Source organism: Catharus ustulatus, chromosome 1, assembly GCF_009819885.2.
Source record: "Catharus ustulatus isolate bCatUst1 chromosome 1, bCatUst1.pri.v2, whole genome shotgun sequence".
In the NCBI taxonomy this organism is placed as follows: Eukaryota; Metazoa; Chordata; class Aves; order Passeriformes; family Turdidae; genus Catharus; species Catharus ustulatus.
Genome location: NC_046221.1, coordinates 40,425,695 through 40,447,145, shown reverse-complemented (window position 1 = coordinate 40,447,145; position 21,451 = coordinate 40,425,695). Strand labels below are relative to the sequence as shown.

Below are 21,451 nucleotides of genomic sequence, written 5' to 3'. Positions count from 1 at the left end.
TGATCAGATCCTGTTCCCAAATTCCACCCCCTTAGTACAAAGAGGTAGAAATACACAGAAAAAAGGCCAAGAGCAGTCAAGGGGCACGTGAGATCTCAGGAAATATCTGACCTACAGATGTACAATGAAGACACAAAAAGTTTTCTGTTTATTCTTTGATTATGTCTACATCTGTGACCACATTCTCATGTGAGTCAGTACTTAAGGAAGTCCCTGAAAGACATATTTGGCAGAAGTTACGAACAGAATTAATTCCAAGAATGATGGTAATTTACTTGTCTTTAGTCATGAATCAGAATTAATTCATGCAAGAAAGTTACAGCTGTTTTTAAAGACAATCAAGTCACACCAAACTGCATTGCTTTATCCCTCTCCTAAGACAAAATGCAGCCCTATAAAAGGAAAGGGAGATGATGGCACTCACCTTACATCCCTCACAAGCACTGACACCATAGTGATATCCGGATGACTTGTCTTGACAAACAAAACAGGGCTTGTAAACACGAGGGGGTGGAAGTGGTGAAGGAGGGCTCGGAACAAGTTCCTCAGAACTGGTGCTCTGAGTTTCAACTGCTACAAAAGAGAAAAAAATAAAAATTGAATGATTCATAATAATTTTAAACAAATTACTATATATAACCATTTTGTAAGTATCAAGCTGGTCCATACCTTTCTTTCCATAATAAACATTAATTTGTCTTTCCTAGTAAAATTTAAAGGGAGATAAGCAAGGCAAATAATGACAGGACTACATCCTACAGCCTCAAAACTATATTTTAAAGTACTCAATAATTTAGATGTAAGGCATGAATCTTACCAGGCTCCCAAAAAGGACAATTTTGGGCTCGTGTTCTGGTTTTAGCCTACAGAATTGTATACCATCCATATGTGCAGGCTGGATATCAGCCTTTAAAGGGCAATTGTGATTGGTACCTAATCTTGGGAGAGTTTTTTAATCTCTTGCATTTTTCTACAAAAGGTAACACCGCCAGTATGCAATTCTGACCTAGCAGGATAGCAGCATATATCAGCATATATGTAAAGAGTGTGAGACCTGAAGTGAAAATTACCTAATCAAGTAAAACTAGCACAACCCAGCAATACTTCCTTACCTACCTTAAGACCTGTAACATCAGGAAAATTCACTGAGAAAAAGCTACTTATATATTATGACCCCCACATCCCTTTATTGCCTTAATATTTCTAGATGGTCATTTGTTTTGGGCCTGTTGAAAAGCCAGTAACCCCTTTCAGGGAAAGGACATGAAAGCTCTATGATGCAAGGTAAGACATGTGAACTACATCTTTCCAAAACATCTGCATTAGTTTTCTGTGATATGCTGTCATCATTCCTCACGTTTATTGTGGATGTGCAATACATTTTCATGTTTCACCTAGTCGTCTGCTGCTTCTCAGATAAATCCCTCTAACTTTTCAACAGATATACAAGAATGACAGGATCCATGAACTCAGATCTATCCAGAAATATTAGGCACTATCAGCAGAGCTAAATCTCCAGAGTACTAGCAGTAGGTCCTAAGGAATATTACTCAATGGAAAAATCTTAGACAAGATTTACTGTACATGATATTTTTCAGATTACAATGATGATACATTTGTATTAAACTCATGATTCATTGTCAACCCATCTGTTGCCGAATTCACAGAGGGCATCACAGCACATGAGGCAACTTCTGATTACTCATGAGAGAAGGGCCCCTTTCTGCCATTTTTCCTTGGGTTAAGCTAGTATCAACTTCAAGGACAGACACTTCTTGAGAAGAAAATAAATGCTAGAATAAAGTATTAAAGGCTCTGATGTAAGCAAAGAAAGACCTTTGTATTTTATTTATATATCTAACAATCAGGAGGCTGTGAAAAAACAGAAAACTAAAACAAGTAAAAACACATGGCTCCATAAATTGTGACCCTAAGACAATGTCCAGAACTATACTCATCCTTTCCAGTATTAAATAAACTGAACTTGGCAAACATCTATGTGTTCCTACCACACTGAGAAAACTTTAATGAAGCTTTTTCTTAATGAAAACTCATATGAGAATGATAATTTCTTTTCAACAGTAATTTTTGGTATTTAAGAGAGATAGACAGTGCTCTGTTATTGATCTCTGCACAGCCACCCTGTTTGAATCAATAATCTATTAGTACTTCTAAATTAAAGTTAGATTCATCAAATGCCCTTGAGAAGCCTCAGACATTCCTCGCCTTATTTCATGCTCGTACATGAATTATGGTAGCTTCCAATGAGTCTATGGAATGATCAAATTTTAGCTTTAAAAGACCAATACCAGCAGACAATGTGTTTTGTATTAGCTAATTCAACTCTCCCGGTCCATCTAAAAGGCAGTTTTTAGGCTTCCCATGGGAAAACAAGGTTGTGTCATTCAATAAAACAACTGTGCTCCTGCAATCCTTCTGTGATTTCAGTTTGGGGAAAGCAGCCTTTCAGGAATAATACTGATACACTTCTGTTTATTCATCAATTCATCCTAAACAAGCACCGGCATCCAATAGCTGTGTTCCAACCACAAATAGTATTGTACTCCAGAGAGGTCTGTCAAGCACTGCAGAAACAACAGGAGCTTGTGATACCCAGAAGAGATTATGCAACCAACTCAGTTCATAAATACACAACAGAGCCAGCAAGTGAAGTGTTGAAGGTACTGCTAGAGAATATTTTTCAGGACAATTTGAAAAAGTATATGCTAAGGAAAGAGCCAATGGAAATCAGAGGATCCTCCCTAAACATGTGTGCCACAGCAGATTAAAAGGACTTAATCTACTAATACTCTGTCTCTAGACAACTGTCTAGAGAGTTTGCTTTTTTGGTATATTTTTTGTTGGTAGATTTGGGGGTTCTTATTTGGCTTTTTTGGGGGAATGTTGGTTTTTCTGGGGTTTTTTTGGTGTTTGCTTGTTTTTTTGGGTTTTTTTTTTTTTATATAATAAAACCTAGCTTGGGCACATTCACTTTTGATCACAGGCAAGGTGTGCAGTTTTCTCGAGAAGGCCTGAACCCAGGTTCAAGCTATGATTGACTCTTACTCGAGTTTCTGACTTACTATTCTTCCTTGGATTTAGCTTTTCTAACTCTTTATTTGAAGAAGTATGCAATGCCTGTGAAGAAGTTCTGTGCAGGCATCTGTAGTAACTCATGCTCAGCAGGTATAAAGTGTTATTTTTGCAACATGTTGACAACAAATGGATGCATGACAGCAGAAGCTGCTTTCTCCTATGCATGTCTACACAAGCAACAAGGAAAAAAAGATAGAATGGGGGATGGAAAGTTGACTTTTCCAGAAGAAGCATTTTTAAAGTAGTCCTACAGTTTTAGGAAGAATTCAAGGGGAAAAAAAAGAGAATTAAAAAAATTCAACTTCTTTCCACGCCCTGCTTTCTTGTCCTGTGGGATGTGACATTTGAGGATCCCTACTCACCTGAGACAACAGAGCCTCGTGCTGTCACCCAACACCTGAATGCAGCTGAAGCATACAGGGCCTCTCAAACAATTGGTCACTTCACAATTCCTAAGATGTCTGAAATTTTTCTAAAGGTTAGATAAAGTAGCAGATAAGATCTTTAAAAGCACAGCGTGCTTTCTGAGAGCTAATTTACTGCCAGCTAAACCGTGTTGACAGATGGAGAAGGTATTTTATTTTGAGACCAACTAGAAGCAAGCAGGCACTGCAAAATGCTTCATGTTCTCCTAGAAGCTTAGATTATTAAGCTTGCATGTTAATGCACACTTTGGACAGTTGAGTTTTAAAAGAATAAGAAGTTGTAAAGCAAATGGCATTTCCTGGATAGCCTCAAGGGAATTTTGAATACTGAGCTCAGGGTCCCTGGTGGGAAGCAGCAATTTCAGTTAATTAGGGTGAATAGCAAAGTGTTGCATTTGGTCAAAACATTCTGTTAACCCTCATTTTTGTTGGCACCAACAAGAGTCTGGATTTTTTGCCTTTTCTTTTCTTTTTTTTTCTTTTTTTTTATTTTTTGTGAATTCACTGCAGGAGTGCAAGGCACTCAGCTCACATACATTAGGCAGAAAGTCAAAGGAAACGCCAAAGTTCAACTAAAGTACAAGTAATTAGAACCAGATTCTCTGCTGCTTGTATGGGTGCATTTGATTGTAGAAGTTATTTATAAGCCTCCAAACATTTGAAAAAATAACTATATACTGTAGATCATTTAATTTTTATGTCTCGTCTGGAAAAAAAAGTCTGCTTTTAATCATCTTCCAGGAAAGAGCCAGGAACTGGGAAAGTGGGTCTCAATTGTTTCAATACAAATTTCTCTCTTTCATGTGCCACATAAAACTATACTATAAAATTAAATCCAAAATATCATTGACTTTGCCCCCCTCCAATTTTTTTTTAATGAAAAACTTCTTTGAATTTGTCATGCTTAAATAGTTTGCATTGTTATGAGGGTTTGGGTTTTTTTAAACTCTTGTTTGGAAGACAGACAAGGGGAGAAGAAAAAAAAAAAGAGTGAGAGAGAAAGAAAACATTATCGTGGAGACTTGCCAGCCTTGACTTAGTAACCTGGCCATGACCCTCCAGCGAGTGTGTGTTTGACCCGGTCACACATGACTCTAGCTGCGTACTGTTGCTGGGTTATAAGTCCCAGATATTTTTACCATATATACAACAGGTGGGGATCACAGACAACAGAAAGAGGAAAACAAAGTCTCCCCTTGTGGGAAGACTCCCATTTTCTCCCTTGCAAAGAAAAAAGCACAAAGCAAAGAAGTTGTGCTACTACTTCAGTACTGGCACTTGCTGTGCTGGCTCGTAGTTCTTCCCGGGGGGTGGACGCACAGAGGTGGAGTGGGCTGAGGGCAGGAGGACTGAGGAAAAGGCTCAGGGGAAGCCATGTGCAAATCTTAATCAACACAGAACAAATTACCACAAACAAAAATCTTTCCTTATAGAGCTGGGTATGCACCAAAGTTCAGGAAGAAATGCTTTTTATTACAAGTGAACACAACATACCAGGATTTAAAACCTACAAAAGCTTCAGATTGAGATATTATTACCAGGATTTTCAGAAGTACTAAGAAAGTTTGTTTTCCACATTTGAGGGTTTCTTTTTTATTTATGCCTTTATAGTTGCACACATCTGCCTTAAAACTATGGTATTAACTGTATTTCTTCTATTTTAATACTTGGTTACATTTTTTCTAGCACTAATTATAATTAAATCATGCATCTGTACCAGACTGTCCTGAAAAAAAAGGGTGGTATTTTGGATGAAAGCCAAATAAACCCTCTAAAGTCTACTGGCTTGCATTTAGTCTGAAAAGGAACATTCTACTTTCAACAGGGACATCAGAAGATGAAACTCCACAATCTTCCTTCTTTTTGAGGGTGTCCAATCAAAAAAAGGATCCTTTTCTGTTATTTTAAAAGCTAATAGAGTATCTAACAGATTTCCACTATGTGCTGCTCAGGATTCCTACAGTACGATTTAAACGACAACAGAACTAGAAAGAGGTAAAGGTTACGGAGTTCAGAAGCCTGGTCTGCAAGGACCAGACTAAACTGCACACAAGGTCACCTGGAAGGAGTCTCAGACCCAGGGCACTTTGAGGGCCATGCAAGGGGCACAGGCTGCTGCTGCCAAAACTATCTCAGACAAGGTGCAAGTCCCGATAGGCACAGCTGAGTTGGCAGGAGTTCTCTAAAGCTCAAGTACTCTTGCTGCTACAACTCTTGTCAGCTAAAGAGCGATAGGGACAGCTGGCTTCTGTCCCGAAGCATCTGGGAGAAGAGGGGTCCTGCTGAACTCTGCCCTCTGCCTCGGAGTACAAGAAGCAGTGAAGCACACACTCTCTGATATCCTCACCCTAAATGAAGTTCCAAGTACAAATTTGGCCATTGCTCCACTGCAGCCAGACATACCATCAGGACAGCATTTTCTTCCCCCACCCTTCTGCATTTCATGCATTTAGACAGTGCACTATTTTGGGCAGGGCCTCAGAATGTACTCTACAGTAACTGGCGCTGCAGGACTTTCCAGTGATACTCCAATTCAAATAATGATAATGATCATAATCCTGCCAAGTCAAAAGATATTTGAAAGAATAAACCCTGAAAGGCCTCCACAGCCTTGCAAGGCAGGTCCTTAGAGTGCTTTCATTTTAACTATTGTACCATTTCAATGTTAAAACACAGACTAAATGTAAAATATGATTTAAAAAAAAAACAAACTTCATATTCAACAAATGCCTTTGCTGTGTACACATCAACTTGTATTTGTCAACTGACAGAAAAAAAGTGTTTACACTTATCTGCTGCATATTCCCCGGTTTAGAACTGGGAGAGAGAGCTGCATCATATTTTCCATCATGCCTTTCATCAAAATTGCCAAGTTTCAATTGCAAATCTGTAACGTTAACCAGCAGAGTCATGTAACATAAGTCAGTGGAGTCAGTGGATACTGATCTTGGCCACACAACAGGAGTATAGCCCTTTGAAACCTGTATTCATATCAGGTAATTAGGGCCAAGAAATAGATTAGTATCCTACTACCAGCATAGCAGAGCTTTCCAGATTTTTTTGCTCTAAGCCAGATGACAACAGCATCTATCTTCTGGTATTTTTCTGTTCTACCCTCATAATATAATTTCTGTTACTTAGCAGCTAACTTCTTCACAAATTTTATTATTCTCCCAAATAATCTCTATCTGTTGCCCACTGAAGAGTAGAGATTCTTTTGCAATATATCTTTCTGTTACAACACAATTTGGCTTCTTTATCAATCCATTAGTTAAACATGGCAATTTGGTCACTTGACTTTATGCTGACATTTAATAAAGCACTCCAGGAGCCCCACCTGCCAGCATATCTTCCAGAGTGACATTCCTGCACAGATTCCCTGAGTGACTCTTCTCAGGCCCTGCTGTCCCTGGCCACACAGCAACACCAGCACAGCTTCTGGTTCTGCCATACTTAGCAGTATAAAACGTCCTTTTCTCTTCTGCTTATCTGATCTGCAAGCATGGTCCCTGCCACTCCAGTACGTGAATAACTCATGAGCATTCATATTTTTACCTTTGTAACACCTAAGTGAGATAAGGGAAGAGCTATTCTTACTTTACAGATAGGAAACAGAAGCACTGACAGTGAAAGGGCTTTATTTGCTTGCATCATAAATTTCTAGAAAAATGCAAGCAGTACCCAACTGGGATTTTCAACAGCAACTGAGAACCTAGCTGTCTACAGCAATAAGCAATGTCCTCAAAATACAGCCTTACATGTCTTGCCCTAGGTTTCACATGGGATACGTGACAAAGCAGGGAACTCTGTTAAGTTTGTGCTCAGTCCCTCTATTGCAGGGGCTCTGAAGCACCCCTAAGTCCGCTCACTTACTGCCCACTGTCAGACAGGACAGGGTTGGGTGCCTCCTGCCTCCAAGAGCCATTGCTGCTGCCAGCAGGGAACTCAGGAGAGATGATGAAACCTTGCATTCATTTTCTGATCTCCACAGCCAGCTGAGAATAAGCTTTCTTAGACTACCATCATATATACAATTACACAAGAATGCCCTGGCAGGAAACTGACTTGAGAGAAATCCTAAGTCTCCTGGAGGCCACACAGCGGCAACTGTGCATGTGGACGCTGTGAAACACATGGGCATAAGCAACATCAGAAACTGCCAAAAAATCCTCTACTCTTCACTGTGCTGTCCAAGCCTCACACACCAGCAAGATGTTAAGTCTAAATCTAGCAGGTTAGTCTTATAAACTGAGTACATATGACCTGAAAATCACCAATACATGATCAGGTATTTCTGAAAGAAAACACCCTGAAAAGCCTTTGTCTGAAACTGCTGAATCTTTTTCTTGTGTCCCACAGGAACACACGGGGAGCTGACACTGCAACCACTTTTGGTGATTCTCCCAGTAGAGCCACAACTTTCGGCAAGTACATTCTCTGCACAGATATTTGCTACAGTTGCAGTAAAGGACAACGAGGAGGCTGCAGCTGCTCCGTAGGTTCGCACTTTCTGGTTCTCAAGCACCAGCTCCACTAAACCCTGAAGGTAGTATGTATAACTAACATCACCTTTTCAAAGAAAATTATACTGCTTTTCAGGTTGATTTTTTTTTTTAACAGTTATGTCAGCAAAGCAGATCTGCATTTGGGTTTATGTGTCCGTATAACCAGAGAGATGTATTTACACCTGAGCAAACGTGAAAAGCAGAAAGCTTGTCAGGATTAATTACATCAGGGCCAAGAACTGCATCTGGTTATACCTGTGTTACTCTCAAGACAGCGAGACTTAATGACGTGCTAGTAACTGAGAACAGGAGCGTCTTTTGCTAAATAAATGGCCAGGCAGACACCATGAGTGAGCCAGGGTGAAAGTAAGTGTAGAGACAGGATGGCCGCAGGGTTTGGCAGGCAGAGTTTACAGGGCAGCAGCTCATCACTTTGTATTAGGAGCCTACCTTCGAAATGAAAAAGAAAACATGTTAAATGAAAAAAATAAATCGTATGGAAAACTGAAGAAAAACATCCGAAAGATGCTAGCTCTGTAGTTTTTTCAGGTCGGTGATTTTCTGCCTGTCCATTACCATGCAAAACCACATCAGTCTCAAGTGAAAATTCCACATTACTGTAAAACTGAAAAATAAGATCTTCCTTTAGGAAAAAAAAAACAACATAATTGCACCATTATTTGCATGAAGTTCAGTTTTCCTTTGAAAATGAAATTTTCTCACAATTCAGCCCCTGGATGCTTTGCCTGTTAATTCCTATGATCAGACCCTACGTGAAATAAAGTGGCATAGGCAAAAAAGAGACACAAATGTAGAGAGGATGAGAACTCTGATCTCTTTATTCTTTATTTATGAAAAAGAATCCTATTTCTGTGGCCTATTGATACAAAAGTGGAGTAACAAATTCAGTGCTTTCCCTACAGGATTAAAAATTTTAAGAAAAGGTCCACTGTAAGGAAAGAAACACTTAAAAATAAAAGGAGTCTGATTCTTTTTTTTTTTTCAGCTATATTTTACATTGTTGCTACTCCACTGATTCCAAAAAAGACCCTTGTAAACATAAATGGGAGAAAACCCAGATCTAGTATCATCAGTAAGAAATGAAAATTCAACAGCAATGAAATAGTTGGAATAATCTCTACACACATTCAGACATTTTACTAAGTCATAAAGTCTCCATTTATAGTTATTATATGTTTTATAGTGTTTTGAGGATTTTTAAGTCTTTTCAAGTATTGAAACAGAATAATTCAGAGTATTATTCTAAAGGAATGATTTTATTCTTCAAAACTCACCTCCTATCCAAGCTGGTATTAGTTTTTGGTATTACTATATCTGCCAAATAAATTTTTTATTTTCTATATATTCAACATATCTTATGACACTATTCATCCTGACTTTTTGCTGTGGCTTGAATCCAGCAAGAAAAAGAGTTTTTTAATATCTTTAATCATGTAATACTATTACACAGTTGTTCAGTGCCACATGGACAAAATAAAACTATTGTGCTCTCTTTGAAAATGCCATAAAACTGACTTGCTGTGCAATATTTTACATATCATTTCATTTCTCAAATTTTAGGACCATTAGTTCAGAACATTTTGATCTTAAAATGTTTTCAAACCTTAAAATTAATAGAGTGACTCAACAAGAGCCAATTCAGTGATCAAAACTACTTCAAGTTAGTAGGGTAGCAGTTAAAATGCTTATCATTACAATTAATTTGTATTACAGCCACACTGCTGGATATCACTAATTGATTTATATACCCTCCTTTCTATAGCCATTTACAAGGGCAATTATGAACACCATCACATATGTTTAAATGGGTTACATTAGAACATTATCTAGAAACTAGACTGCTGAGCCTAAAATCCTTAAGACCAGGTAAATTCTTCATTAATGGGTATGTTATAAACTCACTACAAATGGCCTATAACCTCTTAAGGCAGCACATGGTGCTAATATTTAACTTTTCATGGGCAGTTGGAGGTTGGCTCCAATGATGAGCTCCACCACTATCTTTAATTGTTTTTAAAATTGCATATTATAGGCAGCAATAAACACAAATTAGTATTATACCATCCACTGCTTTCTGCGAGGCATGGTTTCTATAAACAAGTTAAAACGCATACATCTGTAAATAATAAGTGTAAGTATGCTGAATTTAATGAATAAGGGCACTAAAAGAAATTGAACAGTAGGGGTTCAGCAATTAGAGTAACTGCCCATTTTATTAAAAATGTATTGTTTCCAGCTTTCACTTTAGAAGGCTTTTATTGCTTTGCTAATTCTAAGTTTTGATTTCCTTTGAAAAGGATATCTAATTCCTTATTTTTCTTTGACAGCCCTGTCACACTGCACTTGCCTTTTTTACAAGGCAGTGGACAACTGGGATGCTTTATATCCCCTTGCTTGGGATCTCACTCTCGAGCCCTCTCTGCAGACCTTTGGTGTTATGCCACCCAGAGGTATGCTTCCTTATCAAGTAAGGTTTCATGCCACAACGAAGCTGGGATGAAACCTGCAGAACCAGCACACCCCAGGCAGCCACCCTTCGGCCCTTTCCCAGAGGTTACCAACACTGGCAGAGTGGGGAGGGGAGGAGCACACTCCCAGCTTCCCAGCCATGCCCCTGCAACCCAGGGCCATTTGCTGAAGCTGGCAAGGCTCAGGCCATGAAATGGAGCCACGAGTTTCCTGCTGCCGTTCAGCAGCAGCCGGCTGCAAGAGGACAGGGCAATGTGTAGACTGGGAGAAGCAAAGGTAGCTTCTCAAACCAGGCAGATTTCCCACTACGTCTCTCATGCCCCAGCATCACTTCAGTGAACCCCTGGACTACCCTTGCTTGTATATGTATGTTTTACCTCCATGTAGCTCACTTTCCAAGTAAGTGTTAAGATTATTCCTTACACTAGCTTAATTGCACCCACGTCGCTGGTCTGTGGGGGTATAATTAAAACAATCCATTATTTCCATTTAGACATGACACAATAACAGGAAAAATATGGCTTTCATCACTTGAGCTTATCTGCAAATAGGACAGTCAGACCAAAACTTGACCTTTCTAACATCCTACAGCACACATACATTTGCAACATCTAAGACCAAAACAGGCACAAACTCTGTCCTGCTCCATCCCCTCAGCCTGTCAGACTAGGACAGTGCAGTACTAAGAGCAGTTCACCCCAGCATTTCTGATGCTAAAATAGGTAATTCCAGTTTATGGTATATTTAAGAACTTTTTGAGAGAGCAAACAAAATATTGAGTTTACCAAGCTACAATGCTCACCCGAGCAGAATGTCAGTATTTTTTAAATTTAATACCTGCCAGACTAAAAATGTAGCACAGTGGGGAAGGTAACATGGAAACTAAGACACAAAAAAATTTCCTTTCCTTGTAATTCACAGCACCTTGGTATTGAGTTTATAAAGTATTTTGTTCTGATGTTTTGTTGGTTTTTTTTCTCCTTATAACTTTCCATCTTTATAGTTAACATGGCAAACATCTCTCTACCCCTCTCACAGTAGGTCCAGCAAAAGCTGAACTCTGGGAAGGAGCGTAGTGTCCCAGAGCCAACTGCTGGCAGTTCTCTTGATGGTGGCTCAGAGCACACTTGCACACTCTGCCTAGAAAATCTAAGATCAATAAAATAAGACATCCACAAGAGCCTGGAGACAAGATGAGTACTGTGACTGGAGAGCACACTTCCCAATATTGTTTCCCTATTCTCTATCTGCAGTAGATTTTCCTAATAAGTGCTGGAGTGAGGAACACTTATAATTTTACCTGAATGTTTTACTATTCAAAATGTGCACAAACTGTACTTCAGGAAAACACATATGCGCTAACAGCATTTCCTAGTCACCTAGTCTTTCTAATTCAATACCTACCTTCAGCAGTGATTCTTTTTTTTTCCAGATAAGTTACTCACAACTGGCTGCAATATCCCTGCCTTGCAAACAGGAAAAACGTCAGCCATACTTTATATAGAATATGACAAAAAGAAAGTACTTTGTTTCCAAAGAACTGAAAAAGTAACATTCAGCCCTAGTAGCTGATATCCCAGGAAACTTAAGGCAAAACATACTCTGAAAAAGTGAAGCTACTTTTCCCCTATGAGGTTAAAATCCAGAAGATTTCTGATTACTGTGCTCTAATAATTTTAAAATGTCTGTATTATGAATATCCACTATTACACTATGCTTATAATTATGTTTCATAAAACATAACCTTTTTTAGGGGGAAAAAGCCCCGTTTTCTGCCATGTTTGAGAGAGTTGGCCATTATTTTCTGAGAAATTAGGCTAATATCTACAAATGTTTTTCCAGTTGTCACAGTTCATTCAATGCAATCTTCCCAGAGTTTCTGAAGGACAGCTTTAGTGCCTCTGCCAATATCCCAAGGATTCTGAAGACACAGCAAAGTATTATTGCCAACACACCAAGGCTATTAAGAAATGTAGATAACTGTAAAACTGTCTGTAAGACTACCCATTTCACTTGAGGGTCCAGGAAACCTCTAATCTGTGGCACTACTATTTCACTGAGTCACTGTGACAAGGCAGAGTGGTCATTTTAAGCAATTAGTAAATTAGTAAAATCAGTGGTGGAGGGCTGTTGGTTAGAAATCATTGCTTGTAATTTCTTAGTATTTGCACAAGTCTGACAACTGCAGAGCTGCACAGAGTTGCCCCAAACTGTAATATAAACTAGGCAAGCTTTCCACAGAGTAAGTCCAATATGCTTTCCCTTATTTCCCATTCAAAAGTCTGATTCTGTTTTTTTTTCATTACATGGACTTGTCAGAAATTTTGGAAAATCTTCTTAGTTCTTTTCCCACACCTTTCCCACCAGACACAAGCTTGTCATCCAAAGATGGCAACCTATAAAAACAGTAATTTAAAAAAAGTGTAACCTGTGAGCTCAAGGAATGCTCTCTGAGCAAACTCACCATTGACCACCTTACCCTAGGACCAGACAATCCCAGTGGAATGGGAGCACATTTTGGAAAGCTCTCATACCACCCAGGAACCGGGAGACCCTGCTGTTTCATGGCACCCCCGGCATTTGCAAACCAGTTTGCCTGATCACTGCCTTCTATTGTTTCCTGAGATAAGCAGGGCCCCAGTGAACAATTAGAGCTTTCAATAAATAATCTGTAAGCACATTCATTTGATTTACTGTTATTTGATACAGCAGTTAGTTTCAATGGGGCAGTTACTATTGATCACTTAAAGTACTGCAGACAAACATGAAACACTTCCAGAACTCCATGGATTATTACTCTTTATCTGCCACTCATCTGAGTTACTTGTAATGGTTGTGAAATTTAAAATCAATAACAACAATTAGCGTTTGTTATACTCTGAGGAATGAATCATGTGAAATATGTTTTGTTACTAAAATGAAATGCTGGAGAGCTTGCAAATAGGAAAGACTCATGTAAAAAGCTAAACTCTAAAGTAATTTCTCTTGGTATTAGAATGTCCAATAAAGCAGGTAAAGAAAATTAAAAACAGATATTTTAAATGCACACAGAAGTATACACACAATTGTAAAAAGGTATTGGTAGGATTTTCAAAGGAATAAAACTTTCAACAAAACTGCTGAGAAAGATGCACCCAAGTTTTCCTTAGAAAATTCCACTACAAGTCCTACAATTTCATACTCCTTGACCTCTACAGGAGTTTTGGGTTGTTAGTCATTGCAGGACTTGCTCTTATGTAGATAATTAAAGATACAGGAAAAGCTGTGACTCTTCCAACTACCTTTTACTGAAGACAATCACCCCAAAAAAGTATCTAAGAAATTAATTCAAAATGAAATTAAAGTTGGAAACCAATTTTCAGGTACATATGTCGGACAAAACTTTCTCTCTTCAGATCCATATAAATAAGTGTACCTAATTAAATGGATGGGAATAACAGTATTTTGAGATCTCTGCTAAAGTAGTAATGCTACATAATTAAAATGCAAAACAATAAGAGAAATATTTTATCACTAAAATGTAACCAGAGCTCTGTGTGAAATCATCCATTCAGAAGACTTGTTTTTTCATCAATTATTTGTTATTTATCTGATGTAAATATAAGAAGGTCTAATTAAAATGTATGACTCCTTATGCAGCCTCTTGTCATTAAGACCAATGAAAGCACTCTGAAGACCATAATGAAATAATTATGTTGCCTTTAAGAATCCTCTTCAACAACACATGGTAGTACCACACTAAATTAAAACATCAGGAACTAAATTTCTCTTGCATCTATTTCCATTTTCACTAATTATACCCCCAAGCTTTCCAATAGACCAGGCCCTAAAATTCTTTTGAAGCTGAAACAGCCTAAGGAATAGCAACCTTTTCATAGTAATGGACTTTGAAGAAGAAACAAAGGTAACACAGCCCTGGAAGGATTAATATTTCAAATAGAGTTATCATGTGAAAATATGTGTTTATTTGAAAAATGGGGAAAAGATTGTTGATAAAAAGCCAAATATGTGTTCCAAGGAAACCAATACTCTGATTTAATCTCATTTAATTGCGTCACTCCTTCCTAACCTCTTTTTGTCAGAGTATTTTCTTGTTCTGCACAGAAATTCAAGTTAGCAAAAGCATAACAAACACAGTACTGCTGGGCAGTGGCAGTGTACCATGCTGTAACTGAGCTCTGCTTTCACGTTTTGGTGAAGGTGAAAACAGCCCCTGTGAATAATTGCAGTGTCCACAAAGGACTCCATTTCAGGGAGAAGCGAACAGCTATTTGCCCAAACTGCCTCCAGACATGCAATGCATCCTAACACACAGCTCATGCTTTAACCACAAAAGTCTTGCAGGACCTCACCAAAACACAGAGAAAGGAAGGGATTCAGATAAGGAAGAGAAAAAAAACAAAAAACCACAGAAGGATATGAGTCAGCTCTGACTTCTTGAAGGCAGCTGAAGGCTTCTTTTCAAAACTTCAGGAAGATAATGGATCCTGCTTGGTATGGTGTCAGATAAGTGAATGTGGCAATACGAACAAAGCATAGAAAGATGAGCAGTTCACATACCTAACCTGCATAGCATGTGACTAAACATGCAACTAAAAAACAGAGCTGGAATGTGCTCTCCAAATGGAGAGAGGAAGGCAGAGGTTCACTAGGGGATGAAGACTTTGGAAAAGTAGCTTGCCCTGTTAGCCCCACTGAGCAAAGACACTGAAAGACATAGGTGATTTGCCATTTGTTCTGCATTTTACACCTTAGTGTTCAAAGTGTGGAGCGAAATCAGAAAGATCTTTAGAAAGTCCAAGACTTTTCAGATAACCTCTAAGAAGGATTTGACATATACCCTCATCCACTGACTAATAAAATTTCTTCCTCAGCTGAAAATGAAAAGAGGAAACTCAAACCACAAAGCAATGCTAAGGATTACTCTGAAAGATGAGGAAAAACCTCCTCAGATCAAAAGTTGAAAGGCAGTAGCATGAACAATGGCTTAAAACCAAAGGAAGAACCCCCAAGCTCGGACCTGATTTTAACAACAAAAAAGTTCACCCATGCGTGGCATTTTAGCCAGTCCTTTCACTAGTGCGCTAAGCCAAAACCTGCAGGCTGGTGGATCAGTGAGGGTGGATCTCTGTGAAGGAGGGAAAGTTTGTAGAGAAGTTAGGACCTTTGATTAGAGCAACCCGGAGAGGAGAGCAAAACCTCGAGAGAGAGGCAAGCTTTTGGGGGGCACAGGCGTTTCCCTGCGCCTCACCCGAGGTCCTGGGGGAAGCATCTGCGTGCAGATCCACAGCCCTTGCCCAAGGGGAGGGCTGGGTGTCAGGTATCGCCAGATGGCACTGTGACACAGTTTTCCAACTCCTTTTTCTTCACGTGCGAGTGAACGTTCAGTCTTGGAAAGACAGGCAACCCTGGTCTTCTTGTGAGTTTTTGAGTAGATGAGGAATTAAAGTGGCAGGAGAGCCTGTTTCCTGCCCCGGGCTCTGCCCACGGCAAAAGTGCTGGAGGCTCTGAGACCCCCAAAGCCAAGGCACAGCTGCACCGTGCCTGAACACCTCTGTCCCAAACTGGTATTTGTGAACAAGTGAAATACTTAAATCAACTCAGGTGCTGTTACATTCACTTATCATGCAAGAACCTAGAAATCCTCTTGGTAACAGTCACCAGCTGGCAGAGGAGTGATTCTGGTACAAGACTGGAAGATGAAGGAACTTCGTAGGAGATGAAATACACAACTCTATATGATGTGCTGCTGTGTCATCAGCCAGCCTGGCAGAGAGGACCAGCAGAGTGGTTTAATGCCCACTTCAGGAATTACCTCAAACTGAATTCAGATTTAAAAAAAAAAAAAAAAAAAAATTGCAGGATTCAAGAGCCTTTTTGCATTGTTTAACTGTTTGGGGTGGGTTTTTTTTTTTTTTGTTAGTGGTGTTTTTTGTTTGGGTTTTTTTTGGTTTTGTTTTTTTTTTGTGGGGGGAGAGTTTTGGTATTTTGGTTTTGGGGAAGTGGTAATTGAACCATTTTTTCCACTGTTTCTATTGGCTTTCTATAATCAAAGCACCCACTGAAGGATATCTGTGTTAAATCAAAATGTGTTTTTTGTCTCCAATTGGTGCAACACTGGTCAACCTGTTTAATTGTTCCACAGCACTGCTATGCATCTCTAAAAGAAGAATGATACTTCTTTTTAAGAAAAGTTGTTAGATGTTCATTGTGCTGAACATCCAGCACAGTGACATGAACTTTTACTGATATTTCCTAAAAGTACATAAATACACCAAAGGCTCACTGATACAACCACTCTGAAACTCTTATTAAAATCGAGGGTAGAGGGCTGAGTGCATTTAAGTGCTTCACTAGATAAGGCTGTAAAAGACAAAGACATCCTTAATTTGTCATTTTATTGTTCAAAAATCCTTGCTAAAAATACAATGTGAGCCTAGAGAAAAATATTATGGTTCAATGGAAAGAGATCCTCCAAACCATTAAAAGAAACTAAGCGGTGCTACAAAATATCTTTGCTGTGAGACATTTCTCTGGTTTTTTTCTTAGGGCATGCACTTAGAGGGTAAAATGTAAGGCACTGAAAGTGCATAAAATGGAAATCCTTCCAAACTATGGATGGACTCTAACATCATGTCCTTAGCGGTGAAGATCCAGAGCACTCTGAGAATTTATAAATACTCATTCAAGCTTTAACCTATTAAACCTATACAAGTGTCGCCCGCATGTGTATATTTAACTTACATAGTTTTATAATATTCAGTTTATATATGGTATAAGCAGGCAAAAGAAAAATCACCTTGTCCAAGGGGGAACAGAAGGTATGTTATATACTTTGTGTCTAGGATTCTTTAACACAGACTTGCTGGATTATATTTCCATCTCTCTTAACAAAAGTATTTGAAGAAGCTGCAAGGCTCAAACAGAACACTAAAAGAAAGTGGGGTCAGTTATATAAGGGCTAGCACTAGTTTGTTGAAAGTTTTTTTCCTACCCACTCCCAAATAAAGAGACAAAGAAGTGAACATTGTGGGAATGTGTTTCTAAACCACATGATATCCTTATCAGATTGTCATGTACAAGGGAGGTTCTCACACAGGGACCCCATGCTGGTGAGCTGACCTGTCACATGATGCAAGTTCTACACTCCTATTCAGATTACTAAAATGAGCTGAAGAAAGCTAGATTTCCCCTCCTCCCTCCCCCCCCAAATAAGCAAAATGCACAGTGACCAAAGTCATATTAATTCGCTGCCACTGAGAAAGCAATCCTGAGCAGCAGCAAATGATAAGTGAGTATATGAAGAAGATAATCTAGCTATTAAAATCTATACCACAATTAATATCTGCTGAGCAGACTTTATCACAGAGAAGCAAAGAGAGAATCAGAGAAACCTGTGAGTCAGACAAAATACAAGGAAAAAAACTCAGTTGATTTGTAAATTTATGGAAAGATAGTAATATATTTTTATAAGCAAGTCCTACTTTGTTTTCACTGTTGATGTTGTGAACACTGTCATTGAATTACTGATGTAGTTTGGGGGAAGTGGAACAGTCCTGTAAACATTTTTAATATTAAATGAAGGTTTTAAATAGTATTTGAGCATCCAAATATATGGCCTGTTTTAAAAAATGCTGAGGGAGCTCCTAGATGCTCAGCATATTTGGAAATGAAGCCATGAAATGTGGATTTAGGATGCTAACTTTAGGCTACTGTTTCTGACATTCTTAACACATTTGCTCATGCAATGAAAAATTAATAAAATCCCAGACCTTAGATTATTTTTTAAAAGACGGTTTAAAATCCATAGTTTTGGATGCAAGTTGTTTTCAGATTACAATTAGGAGGAACAGCTAAGATTACTGTGACCAAAAAACTGCATAGAATCGTTTCCACATTGTATCAGTTTGTTCCTTTTATACCTGGAATATGGTTCTCATAAAAAGGTGGCAGCAGTAAGGCATTACTCCAGGTTTGCCTGCTAGAAAATCCAGTTTTGTTACCCTTCTGTCTGTACTTTTTCCTGAAGCACAGAGAACATGATTATTTTGTTACTTTAGAATAGTTTTGAGCATTTTGAGGCTTGTATTTTTGTGGTTCCATTTGGTTTGAAAGGGCTTGGATTTCAGCAAGAAGTGGCATGGGTCACAGTGCATGGGGACAGACTTCATGCACATGAGCAAAGGTCAAAATCAATCATAGCTTTGTATTTCCAGGCCTATTACTTTTGGCAGTTTACCCTGCCAGAAGGGGCTAAAATATTTGCCTCCCAAAAGGAGTAAACATCAATAGGGGGCAGGAATATAATCAGTTTCTCAACCACTCGGCAATGAGAAATGAGGGTAAAGGAACCCCTCCTCGCTGCAGCCACTAAGCCATCTAAATGTTAGATGCAACATTTTCAGCAAAAAGTTGAAAGATTTCACAGCAGAGTGACTTGAAAAGGACAATAGGCCTATTTAGGCAATTATATTATGCAGGCTTTGTTATTAGGCAGCCCTGCTCAGCCCCAGAAAGTCTGGATAATCAAAAGTGTCCAAGTACAGGAAGGGGAAAAGTACAACCCCACCCTCCCGCACAGCCGCTGCCAGGACCTCTGGATTTGAAGGGTAAAGTCTATTTATCGAAGTTCCTTGGCCATTTTATACATCAACTGATATCCTTCCTCATGGGGCTGCGTGCTACAGCCTAGCAAAGCTCTGGAAAGCCCTCTGAAACCACAACTAATTTGGCCCCAGCCGCCCGCCCCTGTAAATTCACTGCTCAGAAGCTGCTGCCAGCCCCCCAGGCAGAAACCGTGAGGGGAGAGGGATGCTCCCCCCCGGCTCGCACGCATACCAGGGCCGGTCCCCACGGCCAAACAGATCTGGAAACTCATCACAGCTGTGCTCTGCTTTTGAGGTCTCAATAGGACGGGGCACAGCGTGGCCGACCGCGGCAGACAGCAGTCCTTGCGAGCACAATGTCCCTTTCACAGCCCCGCTCCCAACCCTAAATGCTGGCTGTGTAACACAGCCGCACTTCATCGGCCGCGTAAAGGGCGGTATATAAATTAGACCTGAGCAAAGCCAGTCACTTGGCGCGTTTCGGGGAGGTGGGACCGTAATCCGCCGAGCAGGGCGCCTCGCTCCCCCGAGCAAAGCCCCTCGGCTTGGCCGGGCTGCGGGGCTGGCGTGACGCACACATGGTTAACAAAAACCGCTCAGCAGTAAGTAGGGATTTAACTGGATGTGAGGATGACTAACTTCGCTGTCTGAAACACTATCTCCCTCTTTCAACTCCTTAACTTCACCGTAACCCTCTTCAAGGCATCGCCTCAGAAGCCTGGCTTTGTTCTGACAAGTTGCACCTTTGCTGCACAGACTCATTAGGCAAGCAGGGAGTCACCCAAAGATACATTGCTTTTCCTCCAAGCTTATCCCACCCTGACTTCACCACCGAAAGCCTCTCATCATTTTTGTCTGCAGGAGTTTTTGACAGTGGTGCGTGTCCATTAGAGTTTTTCTGTGCCAGCAGCCAAATCTGACTAACTGCATCACAGTCTATGTATAGTTTTTCCCCTTTCAGATATTTTGGTAGAAAAATATCCCCACTTTTTTTTTTTAAATGAAATGATCAGAAGCAAACTTTTTTTTTTTAATCGCATATTTCAGAGCATTAAGCTAGACGTATAAAAATTTAAACAAAGACTCTATCCCTTAACAAATCAGTCCTAGCCATTTAGCTGTAAAGTTTATAGATGAACTTCAAAGAAAATAACCTGGTTCAAACAGATCTTGCCTTCTGGGCACTAGCAAACACACCTGCAGCAATCTGATACTTGGGAATGCAGATTACAAGTCCTTCACTTCAAATTGTTTGTTTTTTAATTCAGAAAGATGAAAGAAAATAAAGTAGTGAGCTTTTTTTTCTTTTCTCTTTTTTTGTGGAACACAGATGTTTCCAGTGCTGGCAGGGAATGGGAACCTGACCCAAACATTGCAATAATCCAAAATTCTGAAGGAAAACGTATGCTTTCAGGAGTCCCATCTTCATGAACTTTCTGAAAGTTAATACCTGCCAGCTCCTCTCTAGGCAAACACTTCCTACCAAACTGAAATAACAACTGGGTACTATGAGAGCCTCAACATCTCAGTGTGTTCCACTGCCATGTCCATAACTTTTTACTTCATCAATTTTTTTATGCTTCTAACCCTAAGGAAATGCAGTAGGCAGTAGTCATCTACTTGATATAATTAGCTGAAACACTACATAATGCCAAACAAACTTACTCTTGTTTTGGGCCCGCTCATTTGGTTTTTTGCCTGTTTAATTAATGAAGACTAATGAAGACTTTTTAATAGGCTTTTCCAAGGTCAGATCTCCATTCTTTGCAGCTCCTCTCTCAGGACCTGTCCTGTTCCCACTTCCGCAGTATTTAGTTAGCTCATGTTTCACCAAAAGTTACTGGTTCTCTCTCAATATTTGTTGCCACTGCACTACGAGAGAGCAGAATATTCTAACTTACTTAAGAAACTATAAATTACTCATTCTTTCAATCTTAACTCTTTTGTCCTCTTAAGAACTATCCTTGTCTAATTTAATTATACCAACCTGATTTTTATCTTACAACAAAAGGCGCGAGAACAAATTACGATTAGAAGTGCAGTTGGTTCTAGTCTCATTTCTGAGTCCACGATTTTCTTTGCAAACAAACAATCTCATTTTAGATCTACAACAATATAACTGGAATCACATAAAACATAAACTCCTATGAGTGCAGAATCAGGGGATTTTTTTGCGTTCTTTTAACACACCATGCAATACGCAGCGGCTAACAGTTGCATTGCAAACCCATATCAGGTTTTTCCTCCCACAGGGGAGAGGAAAAAAATACCACACAAGTTAAGGTCATGTTTGGGTTGCGTCTTATCCTCTATTTTTACTTTGCAGACC

At 39.4% G+C, this 21,451-nt stretch overlaps 1 protein-coding gene across 7 annotated transcripts in view; it reads right to left on the bottom strand.

The window, feature by feature from the left end:
- Positions 1 to 21,451, bottom strand: part of RARB (retinoic acid receptor beta) — a 324,037-nt gene that overhangs the window by 67,529 nt on the left and 235,057 nt on the right. For all 7 annotated transcript variants that reach the window (XM_033085086.2, XM_033085269.2, XM_033085180.2 and 4 more), the window contains one exon: positions 425 to 573. In XM_033085086.2, the coding sequence (XP_032940977.1) occupies positions 425 to 573 (149 nt within the window). The remainder of the gene's footprint in view (positions 1 to 424; positions 574 to 21,451) is intronic.